Source organism: Cetorhinus maximus, chromosome 25 (genome assembly GCF_964194155.1).
Source record: "Cetorhinus maximus chromosome 25, sCetMax3.hap1.1, whole genome shotgun sequence".
Taxonomy (NCBI): domain Eukaryota; kingdom Metazoa; phylum Chordata; class Chondrichthyes; order Lamniformes; family Cetorhinidae; genus Cetorhinus; species Cetorhinus maximus.
The window spans coordinates 5,503,255-5,518,832 of NC_135903.1; the positions used below are offsets into that span (position 1 = coordinate 5,503,255).

The 15,578-nt window shown below is 43.9% G+C and overlaps 1 protein-coding gene across 2 annotated transcripts in view; it reads right to left on the reverse strand.

Annotated features, from left to right (window-relative positions):
• tbkbp1 (TBK1 binding protein 1) overlaps positions 1 to 15,578 on the reverse strand; it is a 135,230-nt gene that overhangs the window by 16,201 nt on the left and 103,451 nt on the right. For both annotated transcript variants that reach the window (XM_078529331.1, XM_078529332.1), the window contains exon 8: positions 1,753 to 1,871. In XM_078529331.1, coding sequence (XP_078385457.1) covers positions 1,753 to 1,871 — 119 coding nt within the window. The remainder of the gene's footprint in view (positions 1 to 1,752; positions 1,872 to 15,578) is intronic.

Consider the following 15,578-nt stretch of genomic DNA (forward strand, 5'->3'; position numbering starts at 1 on the left):
TGTCTTTTTTCTCTCCACAGATGCTGTTAGAATTGCTGAGTTTTTCTGTTTTTGTTTCAGATTTCCAGCATCCACAGTATTTTGCTTTTATCTTCAGCATATATTCTAGGCCCTCGTTCCAGTGCAGCGCTGAGGGAGTGCTGCATGATTGGAGGCGTCTTCCTTTCAGATCCTAAGATTTTTTTAAAATTCTTTCACAGGGCATGTGCATTGTTATCTAGGCCAGCATTTATTGCCCCTGAGAAGGTGCTGATGAGCTGCTGCCTTGAACACATGGAGGTCCATGTGGTGTAGGTATGCCCAATTGCTGTTCAGGTGGGATTTACAGGGCTGGGTGTGTCTGTTGTCAATGCCAGGTGGTCTGCCCACTTTCATTCCTTTGTGACAGTTTGGTACAACTGAGTGGCTTTGCTGGGTCATTTCATTGGGCATTTAAGAGGCAACCAACATTGCAGTGGGTCTAGAGTCACATGGGTTAGACCAGGTAAGGATGGCAAATTTACTTTCTAAGGGACATTGGTGAACCAGGTGGTCACCATTATTGAGACTAACTTTTTAATTCCAGGTTTGTTAACTGCATATAAATTTCACCAGCTATTGTGGTGAGATTTGAACCCAGAGCATTAGCCTGGGCCTATTGGTTTACTAGCCCAGTGACATTACCACTATACCACCACCTCCCCAGACCTTTAAGGTCATACAGACTCAAAATGTTTTTCTCTCCACAGATGCTGCTAGACCTGCTGAGTTCTCCCAGCATTTTCTGTTTTTGTTTCAGGTTTCCAGCGCCTGTAGTATTTCACTTTTATATTAAGATCAGGGAGATTTCCTGGGGTGCTGGTCAACATTTCTCCCTCAGTCAACTCCACCAAAAATAGGCTAACAAATTGTTACTGGTTGTAGCGTTTTGCTTTGTGTTGGACAGCTCCTATTGTCAGCTACATAACAATGGTACATACAGCTACATAACAATGCCCTCAAAAAGGCAATAGAATGTATCTGACCAGTCCAGAGATGATGAGGCCAACTGTAGCACTCCAGTTGCCACTTCAGATCAATCAGTTAGCTCCACCCAGTTCCATTTGCCTCTATAGGAATGTGATTTGCCAACTTCCCCAGTAACCACTATATTATATCCTTTCCTCTTCTGTGTGCCAAGGAGCTGAACTCAAAGAATCCGATAGGAGCTCATGCGATGTCAGCCTCTCTGCTGAATGTAAAGCCAACATAACCTCCATTAGAAATCCTGTCTGAGTAGTTGCACTTCTCGAAGTAGCCAAAGCACTAGGTACCATCTGATATTACCATCTTGCTGTAGACCTGGATACAATGACCTGAGGGGTGCTTGTTAATACCATTGAATCACTGACAGAATATAAAGTCCTGTGTTACATCCCCAATCTAACAGCATGCTAGTTAAACTCTTACAACTTTATTTGAATCCAATAGTTTGTAAAGTTCCTGCAAGGTGTTTGCAACTTAGGTTCTATTCCTGAACTGAAGTTTCTCCCTCACCTCTGCCCCCTATTTTTGCACTGGTGTGACCACTGGATGAAGCTTATTCAGTTTGGATTCTGGGAGATCGTAAGGGCATGGTGAGAATGAGATTATGGATGTAGGAGATGATAGGCATGAACAATACATGTTTAAAAAATAGTCAATGATTGGCTTCTGGTTAGTGATGACGATAGGAATGATAGTTCTGAGCAGGTTGATTCCCGTGATGGCCCCATGCGTATATTTGCTATTCACCATTATTAGTCAGCTCTTCCTCAGAAAGCCTCCTCAGGATCTCGGTCTGAGCCTCGGTCAGACTGCGCAGCTGGCAGAGTTCTTGGGCTAGCTCAGTGTAAGCAAGTGCCAGCTTTTCCCTGAAAGAAGAAATTGAAGAAAAGTCAGGTGGATGTCAAACAGGACAGGACCAGGCTTGTGTCAGTGGGTAGGACTCTCGCTTGAGTCAAAAAGTTGGGGATTCAAGTCCCACTCCAAGGATTAAGCAAAAAGGTTAGGACTGACTTTCTGGTGCCCTCCTGGGAGGGAGTGCGGCACGGTCGGAGATGCTGAATTTTGGATGAAACATTAAACCAAAGCCCTGCCTATTTTCTCAGGTGTAAAAGACCCTGCGGCACTTTTTCCAAGAAGAACAGGGGAGTTCTCCCCGCTGTCCCAGCCAATATTTATCCTTCGAGCAACATCACAAAAACAGATCAAAAACAAAAAGACCTGGAAAAACTCAGCAGGTCTGGCAGCATCTGCGGAGAGGAACACAGTTAACGTTTCGAGTCCATATGACTCTTCAACAGAACTAAGTAAAAATAGAAGAGAGGTGAAATATAAGCTGGTTTGGGGGGGGGGGGGGGGGCGGGTGCGGTAAGTAGAGCCACTGATAGGTGGAGATAGCCAAAAGATGTCACAGACAAAAGGACAAAGAGGTGTTGAAGGTGGTGATATTATCTAAGGGAATGTGCTAATTAAGGGTAGAAAGCAGGACAAGCAAGGTACAGATAGCCCTAGTGGGGGTGGGGTGGGGTGAAGGAATCGAAATAGGCTAAAAGGCAGAGATAAAACAATGGATGGAAATACATTTAAAAATAATGGAAATAGGTGGGAAAAGAAAAATCTATATAAATTATTGGAAAAAAAAAGGAGGGGTTCGGAAAGGGGGTGGGGATGGAGGAGAGAGTTCATGATCTAAAATTGTTGAACTCAATATTCAGTCCGGAAGGCTGTAAAGTGCCTAGTCGGAAGATGAGGTGCTGTTCCTCCAGTTTGTGTTGAGCTTCACTGGAACATTGCAGCAGGCCAAGGACGGACATATGGGCATGAGAGCAGGTGGAGTGTTGAAATGGCAAGCGACAGGGAGGTCTGGGTAATGCTTGCGGACAGACCAAAGGTGTTCTGCAAAGCGGTCACCCAGTCTGCGTTTGGTCTCTCCAATGTAGAGGAAACCGCATTGGGAGCAACGAATGCAGTAGATTAAATTGAGGTAAGTGCAAGTGAAATGCTGCTTCACTTGTGCCACAGTGTGTTACATCCACTGTCTCTGTGCTTGTGCATGAAGAATGGCTGAGGTATTCCAGGGTGCCTGGTAGATAGGAGGAGACGGTGACATAGTGGTAATGTCCCTGGACTAATAATGCAGATGCCCAGGCTTATGCCCTGCAGACACAAATTCTCCATCACAATCTGGAATTGAAAGCTAGTCTCAGTAACGGTGACCATGATCATTGATTGCTGTAAAGACCCACCGGGCTCACTGATTTCCTTTAGGGCAGGAAATCTGCCATCCTTACCTGGTCTGGCCTACATGCAACTCACAGCAATGTGAGTGACTGTTAACTGCCCTGTGAAACCCACTCAGCTATACTAAACCACTAGAAATAAAGTTAAAAAGGAATCCTAACAGAACTGTGGGTGTACCTGCACCACATGGACTGCAACAGCTCAAGAAGACTACACGACACCGCCACTTTCTCAAGGGCAGGATGGGCAACAAATTTGGGCCTTGCCAGTGACGCCCACGTCCCATGAAAGAATATATACAAATATGGAAACATCCTATCATCAGTGGAAGGGGAAATAAAAGAAAAAAAACCAATAACTTTCAATGAAGTTTATAAGAAATTTGAATGCTTTTCCCACCAATAAGGTAGAGAAGGTAGCACCTTGTCAGTTCACTCACAGAACACAGAGCTGGCAGATTATTTTTATCTCAGCTACTCGCAGTTTTTCTGACCTCTGTCACTGCTATTTCCAGTAATCATGCATGGGTATCACAATAAAACAAGCAACTTATTCACTTAGAATCTGGTCTGTGAATATTTAGTCAAACCTCGTTGATAAAGAGACTTGTGGGGTCTGTCCAAATGTCCCTGTCGGAAAGGTCTATCAGTTCAGTGTTCGAGCTCCCGTGCTAACTGGATGGTAGGAAGTAGAATCTATGTTATCATTTGAATGCTTCATTCACTCACATCTCTCCCCACTGATTTATTGAAGGAAGGTAAACCATTTAAGACAAGTGAGTTGATGTCTCCATCTAAACAGCAGGAAAAACATTTGTTATGAGGGGAAAGCTATTTGTATCACCAGCAGTAACTTTACTTTTTTTTTCTGATGTAAGGGTAGAAAATACAGCCACTGCTCCTGGCTGAACACTTATCTCTTGCTCGCTATTTCAACGCAGCTTCTAGTGTTAGAGCCTGCGCCAGGACAGCACAGACGGGGATTTGGTGTCAGACATGCTAAATGTTCGTGCAAGAACGTCCATGTTGGTAATTTCCACCCTGTAATGAAATGTTTTGATGCCAACTCAATCAATGTGTTGAGCATTTTGGCAAACAACTGCAACATGTTTGCCAAACGCTTTGAAAGAAAGAGCTTGCGTTTCTATGGCACCTTTCATGACCTCTCAAACTGCTTTGCAACCAAAATGAAATAATTCTGAAGCATCATCACCATTGTAAGATAAGGAAGCGTGGCAACCATTCTGTGTGCACAGAAAGCTCCAACAGACAGCAGTGAGAAAAATGACCAATTAACCTGTTTAAATGATGTTGGCTGAGAGATCAGTGTGGCCCACGACACTGGAGAGAATGCCCTTGCTCTTCGAATAGTGCCATGCAATCTTTCACAACCACGCGAGAGACCAGACAGACCCTTAATTTAACATTTCATCCAATAAACAGCCCAGTTGCTACCATTGAGTTACACACAATTATTTACTTTTGTACAGCAGCTGTTGAGTAGGCAGAGGTGGCAGCCATTTTGTGCACAGCAAGGCTGCAGAAACCAAAATGAGATGAATGACCAGCTGGGCTGTTTGTGGGGCCATTGAGGGAGAAAAGTTATCCAGGGGAATGGGAAAACGTCCTTTACGAACATTGTAGGTGTACCTGAGCCACAAATAGGCAGAGTAGACCTTGGTTTAACACCAAATAGCACCTCTCAGTACCACAATGCAATGCCAGGCCAGGTTATGAGTTCAAACTTCCATAATAGGGTTTGAAACATCAAGGGTTTGTGAACTGAATCAGGATATCAGGGAAAAATTACGAAAATCTACATTATTGAAAAAAGCTACGAGCTTTAAAAATAATTAATTTGAAGCCAGGTACTACCATAACATGGAGTGCAGACTTTGGTTACTTTAATACTGCTCTTTAAATCCAGATTAAGGTATTTATTGATGCTAGGTCATATTTCTATAGCTGTATGTTGATTGGGTACAGTAACATAGTGGTTATGTTACTAGTAATCTAGAGAACTCAAGCAATATGTTCAAATCGCACCTTGGCAACTGGGGAAATTTTAATGCAGTTAGTTAAAATAAATCTGGAATGTAAAGTTAATATCAATAATGGTAGTTATAAAACTGGATGGTTGTTGTTTTTAAAAACCCATCGGCATCTGAACCAGTAATGTCCTTTAGGGAAGGTACATCTGCTGTCCTTATCTGGTCTGGACTATATGTGGCTGCGAACCATGGCAATGTGGTTGACTCTAAACTGTCCTCTGAAATGGGTCATGCTACTCAAGAATCAAGAATGTGGATCGCCACCACCTTCTCAAGGACAATTAGGGATGGGCAATAAATCCTGTGAATGGACCTGGGTCAAAATCTGCCCTTGTCTATGGAAAACAAGCTTTAACTGTTCTAACAGTGAGAGCCAGTTCCCCAAACACAAATGAAAAGATTGATGCAGAAGTCCCATATGCGTCATGTAGAGTGCCCTGGATGATAGGGGAATGGTCTTTCGCACCCATACAGCCTCTCAATGTGTTAATAACCTGTTCTACAAAAGGTGAGAATGAGCAAATGTATGAGTTTGCTGCAGTAGAACAGATGGCTGGGAATGTGTAGGATCTTCCCCGATGAGGAGCCTGTCAGTCATCAAGTTAAATTCACTTAAGATAGTTGGATTAATCTTATGTTCCCCAACTCTCACCACCCACCCCGCCACCTCCCTCCCCGCCTCCCCCATCCCCCCTCCCCGCCTCCCTCCATCCCCCCTCCCCGCCTGCCCCCAACCCCCCTCCCCGCCTGCCCCCATCCCCCCATCCCCCCTCCCCGCCTCCCCCCATCCCCCCTCCCCGCCTGCCCCCATCCCCCCTCCCCGCCTCCCCCATCCCCCCTCCCCCCACCCCCCCCTCCCCGCCTCCCCCATCCCCTCACCCCCCGGGTGAGAACATGAATCTCTCAAGGAGTTGACATCATGATGCCAGTGCTTGGTGCACACACTCTGCCATGGGCGGCTTGGGTATGTGCTTATCGCCTGGGTAAAGGTCACAGTCGGTTTACATTCATAGGATTTTTAAAAATTCATTCATGGGACGTGGGTATCTCTGGCTACACCGGCATTTATTGCCCATCCCTAATTTCCCTTGAGAAGGTGGTGATGAGCTGCCTTCTTGAACCACTGCAGTCCTTGCGGTGTAGGTGCACCCACAGTGCTGTCAGGCACAGAAACAGACCATTTGGCCCAACCAGTTCATGTCAGTGTTTATGCTCCACTCAAACCTCCTCCCATCTTTCCTCATTTCAATTTACCACTGTAACCATTCATTTCCTTTCCTCTCAAATGATTGTCTAGTTTCCCCTTAAATGCATCTATGCTATTCACTTCAACCACTCCCTGTGGTAGTGAGTTCTACATTCTCACCACTCTTTGGGTGAAGAAGTTTCTTCTGAATACCCTGTTGGATTTCTTGGTGACCATCTCATATTGATGGCCTCCAGTTCTGCTCTTCCCCATAAGAGGAAACATTCTCTCTGCATCCCCTCTATCAAAACATTTCATAGCTTGAAATTCCTCCATCAGGTCACCCTTCAGCCTTCATTTTTCAAGAGAAAAGAGACCCAGCCTGTCAGTCCTTTCCTGATATGTATGGAGATTGGCCGCACTGAGTCAGCAACACACTCAGAGTCACTCTCCTGCATCCCAGCCAGCAGGTGAGCAGCAGTGTTCATTTATTTATATGTGTTGGAGGGGGTCTATGAGGGCTCTTCTTTGAATAATATCGTGGGATCTTTTGCCTCCACCTGAAAGGACAGACAGGATAATGCTATTAACCTGTCATCTGAAAAACAGCACCTCCAACAGTGCAGTGATTCCTCAGTGCTTCACTGGAGTGTCAGCCTAGATTAGATGTCTCTGGAGCAAGGCTTGAACCCATGACACTCTGTCTCAGAAGGGGGAGTGATACCCATTAAGCCAAGGCTGACAGAATCCCAAGCTCAATCCCTACTCTGTTGTTGAGTTATCAACCACTGCTGTAACTGGATCCGGAGTTTATCTGGGATGAGCAGGGCAGAACAGTTGCTGCTATTCAGCGATCTTTTGCTGGAAAGCACACTTGCGATGAACTCTCCTGTTGAATACCTACCAAGGGTATTTATATTTAGTCACCACGTAATTGCAATTCCGTTTAAGAAAGGCCTCTTATATATTGTGAGCAGAGCATCTCTCTCTTGCCTCCAGCTTCCTGTCCTAATACAGCTCTGGGAAGCTTCCGTTAGCCTTTGGTGCCAGGTACTTTGAGGTGTGTCCTTGCCCTTTCACCCACAGCCCACCATGAGCTGCTGCATTCAGGCAAAGACAAGTAATGGGAGGAAATTTCACCCGCTTGATTTAATGCTATATTAGTAACGTTACTTTTGCATGCAAGGTGGCAATGGAGTTGGGGGAGATACTTCCAAAACTTGCTTCACAGTGCCATCTGCTGGCCAACTCTTGTGACCAAAGGCAACTGTTTACATTCAGGATTTCCACTCTAAATAAGAGCAAAGGAAGTAGGAGCAGGAGTAGGACTTGCAGACCCTCGAGCCTGCTCCACCATTCAGTAAGATCTTTTACCTCAACTCCACCTTCTTGGCCTATCCTCATTTTCCTTAATTCCTTTATGTTTACAGAAGTAGTGTCAATGCCAAATGGTAACGCACAAAAATAGGCACAAATCACAACAAGAAGAAGTTGGACAGGAGTGATTGCACACACATTTTAAAAATATAAATATAGATATTTGAACAGTGCGTATAAAGGGCATTATTAGCAAGCAATAAAAGCAAAATACTGCAGATGCTGGAAATCTGAGACAAAAACAGAAAATGCTGGAAAAGCTCAGCAGGTCTGGCAGCATCTGTGGAGAGAGAAGCAGAGTTAACGTTCCGAGCCCATATAACCCTTCGTCAACAGGTGGTTTGGTTCGGCTGGCAATTGAGCCAAATGGTATAGTGAGAATTTTGGAAATGGCTGTATTGTTCATCATGTGCCAGGTTTATTTTCAAGGCATTCTGCAGGCGTGCGCTGCCTCATCCCAGCCCTCCAAGAAAACGTGGGTATTTGACTCTTTGGCTGCCACAGTCTCTGCCATGGACGTGTATGTATTTTTCGATCTGTAGACCACTCCCTATGAGAGAATATAACCAACTGAGCTGAATGGAGAACAGTTAGAATGAAGACACATACATATGTCACAGCCTCTGATTAACAAGAAATATTTTCTTCTTGTTTCTTGTTCTAGATTGTTTTGTTGATAAACCACAAGCCTAGAAGTTGAGTTTAGTAAGTCTGGTCAGTGATATTTGTGAGCCAATGCTTATTGTACTTGTATGTTGTTTACCTGCAGGCTATTTTAACAAAGGCCTTTTTCACCTCCCCACCCCACAACCAGCCCCCTCACAGCCTCCATGCCTCCACCTTTGTGTACATTGGCAGCAAATAATTAGGGAGGGGATTGTGGGCATGGGAAATTTAGCATTGTTGCATTGAAAATGGTACACTGAGATTATTCAGACACTTACTTTGTTACTTTGCAATTATTAGATTTTAAACATCAGGTGAACTCCCACCACGGCCGCTGAGATCCTGCATCAGGGGCTGGGAAACCATAATCTCTGGAATTCCCTCCCTAAACCTTTCCACTTCTTTCCTCCTTTAAGACGCTCCTTAAAACCTACCGCTTTGACCAAGCTTTACACGGTTCAGTGTTAAATTGGACTTGAAGCACCTTGCACGTTTTACTGCATTAAAGGCGCTATGCATACAAACAAGTTGTTGTTGTCATTAGTATTAGGAGCGATTAAGATAAGAGAACCAGATTGTGACGTCCGTTCTGATATTTCCTTTGCTGCTGATGAAAATTCATCTACAAACTTCCATCATTTTCTATTGTTCTAACAGCTGATGTTAAGTGGCCAAATGTTATGGTGATTTGCTTCGACAAAGGGACCCAGATTTTCATCATCCTTTGCATGTCGGCAGGTTGAGATCCAGGCGTCTATAACTTGCAGTTGCTGGAAAGAGTCTCGCATTGTAAAAAACGTAACAGAGTATGGGGAGAGGGCAAGGCAATGGGAATATGCTGCCAACCCCTTCAGAGACACAGCACAGACATGAAGGGCTGAATTGTTCTATTCTAGGTAGCCAAATGCTGAAGGATAGAACAGGAGCCTGATCTTCAAGCTTTCATTTACAGAGACACACATTGCAACATGCATCTCCAACCCCAAAAACCACAGTGTCCGTCTGCTCCCAGAAATAGGAGCACAAGTGACTCCCCAGTTGATACCCACCACCTGAATACAAGTAAGCACTCAATTAATATACAATTATCATGAATGGTGTCTTGTTGTACTCTAAAGTCCTTCTAAAGCAACTCAAATACCGAGGTGTTTTTTTCCCATTGGACTATCTCTTGGATGAGTCTGCCCTCTCAGGTGAATGTAAAACACCCCATGGCATTATTTCAAAGACGAGCAGGAGAATTATCCCCAGTGTCCTGGCCAATAGTTATCCCTCAATCAACATCACTAAAACATATTCTCCGATCATTATCACATTATTGTTTGTGGGAGCTTGCTGTGCGCAAACTGGCTGCTGCATTCCAGCGTTACAATAGTACTGTACTTCATTAACCGTGAAACACTTTAGGATATCCTAAGTCTATTTAAATGTTTTCTTTTTATCTAAAGTGACTTTAATAGCTCCTGCTGGTTGAGTTAGCTTAAAGTAATCCCTAGCATTTTACAACAGTGTTAATGTTAATTATGATTTCATTTAACTGTTTAATATTTCAATGCACTGTTCATAATGAAAAACCTGCACAAAATTCTTACCATCCACAATAAGTTAAAGTCTTCTATGTAAACTTTAGTTCCTTTTGTCACAATGTTTAGTCATGATTTTCTAACATTTACCATTATAAAATCCTATGTCAACATTTCCTATCAATTTTTGCTGTGTCTACTGGTACATTATGTGAGTAGGGCTGGAATATTGCAAGATGTATTTTGGCAGTGATTTAGTGGGTTCACAGTAATTGCTGTGACATGGTCGGCTGTAAAATAAATTCCCACACACATTTTATCTTTCTTACAAGGGTGACACACCCCGCTCCCTTCCCCCACTCCCCCAAACAAATTTCCTACTTCTGCTCCCGAAGGATAAATGGTGAGTTACAGCAGCTGTTTTGCCATTAGGAGAGTCAGAATGTTCCTGATCTTGTCCTTGCACAATATCCACACATGCACACATTCCATTACTGGATTTGCAAATGGGAATGGCTGATTGGGTGAGGATGCATCGGATGAGTTGGGCTCTGGTGAGGAGGGGTCTGGTGAGGAGTGGTCAAGGATCATTGTGGTAAAGTTGTGCAACGCTGATCACTCATCTATGCCCACACTTGAAGAATGGCTGACATAACCATATGCAACATATTAACTCAGCACATTATATCTTTCTTACAAGGGTGGGAATCGCTGCTACATTATAACATTGACTACACTTCAAAAGTTCTTCTTGGTCATTCAGTGCTTTTAGACATCTTGAGGATATGATAGGTGTGATATAACAACAGCAACTTAACTTTACTTTTCACTCCCACCTCTGAGTCAGAAGTTTGGGGGTTCAAGTTCTACTTCAGGACTTGAGCACAAAATTGAGGCTGGCACTCCTCTGCAGTACTGAGGAAAAGGCTGCACTGTTGGAGGTGCCATCTTTTGGATGAGATGTTAAATCAAGGCTCCACCTGACCTCCCAGGTGGATGTGTAAGATCCCATGGCACTATTTCTAGGAAGAGCGAGTTATCCCCAGTGGACAATATTCTTCCCTCCATCACCCTCACAAAAATAGATTATCTGGTCATTAACACATTGTCATGTGTGGGGGTTTGGTGTGCGCAAATGGGCTTTCACGTTTCCAATGTTACAGGAAGTGACTACACTTAGAGAGCACTTCATTGGCTGTGAAGTACTTTGGGACATCCAGTAGTTGTGAAAGGTGCTATATAAGTGCAAGTCTTTCTTTTAATAGAGTAAAGCATTGTAAAAAGCTTGACATGAATGATATCAAGAAAAACATCACTGATATAATATTTTTTTGTCATAAGATAATATAAATGCAAGAGGGAAGCATCCGACAATATAATATTTAATGCTTTTCATTCACAATTAAGCAGCTGAGATCCACAGTCTTTCCTGAGCACGGGTCACTAAGCCACTGATTCACTGATATGCGCTAAAGTTTGCAATCTTCCCTGTGTAAATTATCAGGGACTGAGAAGCAGCCACAGATTCAAACCGACTGCCTGTGGTTTTCTGCACTCAGTCTTCTACCTTTCCAATGCAGATGCCTTGTTAAGAGAGGGGTAACTTTCTTAAGTGCAGTCGGGTTAAGATTGAAACCCCCCCCACAACTTTCCTTTTTACTAATTTGACCCAGGTGCCTGTACCAGTGAAAGACAACATTGGTTTTTCAAACTATTTTTGAAACAATAGATCAATGGGTTTCATTGGCGAGTCATGGAAATTTACAGTCGTTTCCTCTGAAGCATCAGTGAGATGTTCCAACCCTCCCCTCAACCACCACTACCACTGATTTAAATCAAAATGCTTGTGGTCATAATTTTACCTTTTCTACATTGAGTGTAACAGCGAATTATCATCCATCATCAGGTTTTTAATTCTGGTTTTAATAATGTGTTACGCTGAAATATCATAACTTGATTTTCAAATGGAGCTTCTGCCACCACCATGAATGGAACGGCAATATTCCGATTCATAAATCCGCGGTGAACTACATATTCCAGGGGCGATTCCAGGAAGCACTTCTTCACACAAAAGGTAGAGGAAATCTGGAGCCCTCAGTTTCCAAAAAGCTGTTGAATCAATTGAAAATTTTAAAACTGGGATTGGCAGATTTTTGCCAGGCAAGGGTGTTAAGGATCTCAGACGGAACCAAGGAGTTAATATATAGATCAGCAATTATCTAATTAAATGGTGGGACAGAGGCTAAATGGCATCCTCCTGTTCCAGTGTTAGCACAGATCCCACTGTACTTCTCAAAGGAGTGAATCTTTTCTTTTTCGCTCGTTCATGGGATGTGGGTGTCACTGGCTAGACCAGCATTTATTGCCCATCCCTAATTGCCCTTGCTCAGAGGGCATTTTTAAGAGTGAACCATGTTGCTGTGGGTCTGGAGTCATATGCCTTGATGTTCAATGGCATTGCCATCACTGAATCCCCCGCTATTAACATCCTGGGGGTTACCATTAACCAGAAACTGAACTGGACTAGCCATATAAATACTGTGGCTACAAGAGCAGGTCAGAGGCTAGGAATCATGTGATGAGTAACTCATCTCCTGACCCTCAAAGCATGGTCCATTGCCTACAAGACACAAGTCAGGAGTGTGATGGAATACTCTCCACTTGCCTGGATGAGTGCAGCTCCAACAACATCAAGGAGCTTGACACCATCCAGGGCAAAGCAGTTTGCTTAATTGGCACCAAATCCACAAACATTCTCTCCCTCCACCACCGACGCACAGTAGCAGCAGTGTGTACCATCTATAGGATGCACTGCGGGAATTCACCAAGACTCCTTTGACAGCACCTTCCAAACCCACAAACACTACCATTTAGAAGGACAAGGGCAGTAGATAGATGGGAGCACCACCACCTGGAAGTTCCCCTCCAAGTCACTCGCCATCCTGAATTGGAAATATATTACCGTTCCTTCACTGTCATTGGGTCAAAATCCTGGACAGCACTGTGAGTGCACCTAGACCACATGGACTCCAGCAGTTCAAGAAGGCAATTCACCACCACCTTCTCAAGGGCAACTAGGGATGGGCAATAAATGCTGGCCCAGCCAGCGAAGCCCACATCCCGTGAATGAATTTTAAAAAACGGTAGGCCAGACCAGATAAGGATGGCAGATTTCTTTCTGTAAAGGGCATTTGTGAACCAAATGTGTTTTTACAACAATCGACAATGGTTTTGTGATCATCATCAGACTTTGCATTCCAGATTTTTATTGAATTCAAGTTTCACCATCTACCATGGGGGGATTTGAACCCGGGTTCCTGGAGCATTACCCTGGGTCTCTGGAGTACTAGCCCAGTCACAATGTCATTATGCCACTAACTCCCTTACCATGGCATCTCCTTATGTGAATCATGTAAAAATTTATAATTAACATCCTTCTGTGCCTTAAAACGCATACCTATGCAGCTGGGTTTACAAAGAGAAATGCTGAATTCCAAAATCCTGGAACTCCCTGCCTGGCCGCACTGCAAACCCTTCACCACATGGACCCCAGCCACCTTCTCAATACATACCAACAACACTCACATCCTGAGAATGAATTTAAAAAGCCGTGAAGGAGGCCATTCAGCCCATCTTCTCACAGAGACCATGCTTCCCCCAATCCAGCATTGTCTCTTGGAACGATTCCACAGGTTTTGCCTCATTTACCTAACGTTGAAAAGAGGAATGGTAGCATTGTGGCTACATTACTGGACTAGTCTTCCAGGTCCAGTAGAGCTAATGATTTGGGGACATGAGCTCAAATCCCACCATGGCAGCTGGAGAATTTAAATTCAATTAATTCAATCTGGAATTTTAAGAAAAAACTAGCAACGGTGACTGTGAAACTACCTGAATGTTGTAAAAACCCATTTGGTTCATTAATGCCATTTAGCAAGGAAATCTGCCATCCTTACCCGATCTGGCCTATATGTAACTCCAGACTAACAGCAATGTGGCTGACTTTTAACTGCCCTCTGCAATGATCAAACAAGCAACTTAGTTGTACTTAAGAAGGTGGCTCACCACCATCTTCTCAAGGGCAATTAGGAACGGGCAATGAATGCTGGCCTTGCTGGTGTCAACCGCATCTTGTGAATGAACAAAGTCTTTCCAGTTTCAACCACTCTTTGTGTGAAATGCTTCCTGACAACTAGACCTTTGCTAGCTCCTTCCCACGTCCCTTTGCCTCTCGATGTTAAGAGGCTACATTTTTTTTTGGTTTATACAAGATTTCCGGCTGGCCGGATGATATTTTTTACCAATCAAGTGGTTATCTTTCTGGCAATGAGGAGCTGCGTTGTTTTTAAGTGATATCCAACCAGCAGTTTATAGTTGGAGAATAGCTTGTCTGTAAAATTTGACTGATTCTCCTGCTGTCTCAGGTGATAACTAGACTGTTTGAACTCCATGCCTCCATTGATTTAGCTGCCCTCAGCCGGCAAGGCAGTGGGGTAGAAGAATCAATGTAAGTGTTGCTGGGTTAGGGAGGAGATAATTCAGCCTGGATTCCCACTCCTGATTGCTCACCAGTGACCCTGGCTGGACCATGTGTGTGCATTTATGTCAGAAGGTGCATGTCTGGTCTCAATGTGATGCTCCCCAATGGTTCAATGAAATGTTGACGCTCATGGCCCAGACTCTCACATCAAGGATGGTTTTCATAACATTGATGCCACCACCAGCACTCGCCTGTTAAATAAAAGTATAGATGACTTCTCAAATTGGAGGATAAAATACCCTAATGCTATAGAAATAAAATCGGGTAAAACACACACCCTATCCAACCCTAACAGTTTCCTACTGGGTGGATTATATTCAAATTACCCCTGGAACTTTTCTTGAATGGTTAAAGTTGTTTAAAACTTTTTAGCAGTCTTATATTTAAAAGCTGTGCTAAAAATGAAAATCCAGCATAAAATTCTCCCTATTCACTGCATGGTAAAACATTTATCGCATTCCAATCGAGTCGGGGCAGGCAACCCTGCAGGCTGCCAGGTGCGGAGGCGGGCGATGTGCAAGGCTTGCCTCTGTGCTCTGGCACTGTGTTTAAACAAAAAATAATAATAAAACAAAAGCATCCCTCCAGCCCTCACCAGCTCCCCCCTCCCCCCCCACCACCCCACTCACACACTCCCTATGCCCCATCCATGCCAACCTATGCCAACCAATGCCCCCCATCTAGACAGTTCCTGGACATCTCCTTGACAGCTGGACAGTTCCTTGACAGCTGGACAGTTCCTAGACAGTTCCTTGACAGCTGGACAGTTCCTGGACAATTCCTTGACAGCTGGACAGTTTCTAGACAGTTCCTTGACAGCTGGACAGCTCTTTAACATTTTCTTGACAGCTGGACAATTCCTGGACAGCTGGATAGCTCTTTCACAGCTTGACAGTTCTAATGTGTTTGTGCGTAAAACGTGCATAATCATGTTCACTTTTAATAACCCCAAAGGATTCTTTACCTCTCCAAAGGGCTATAAGAATCTATCAA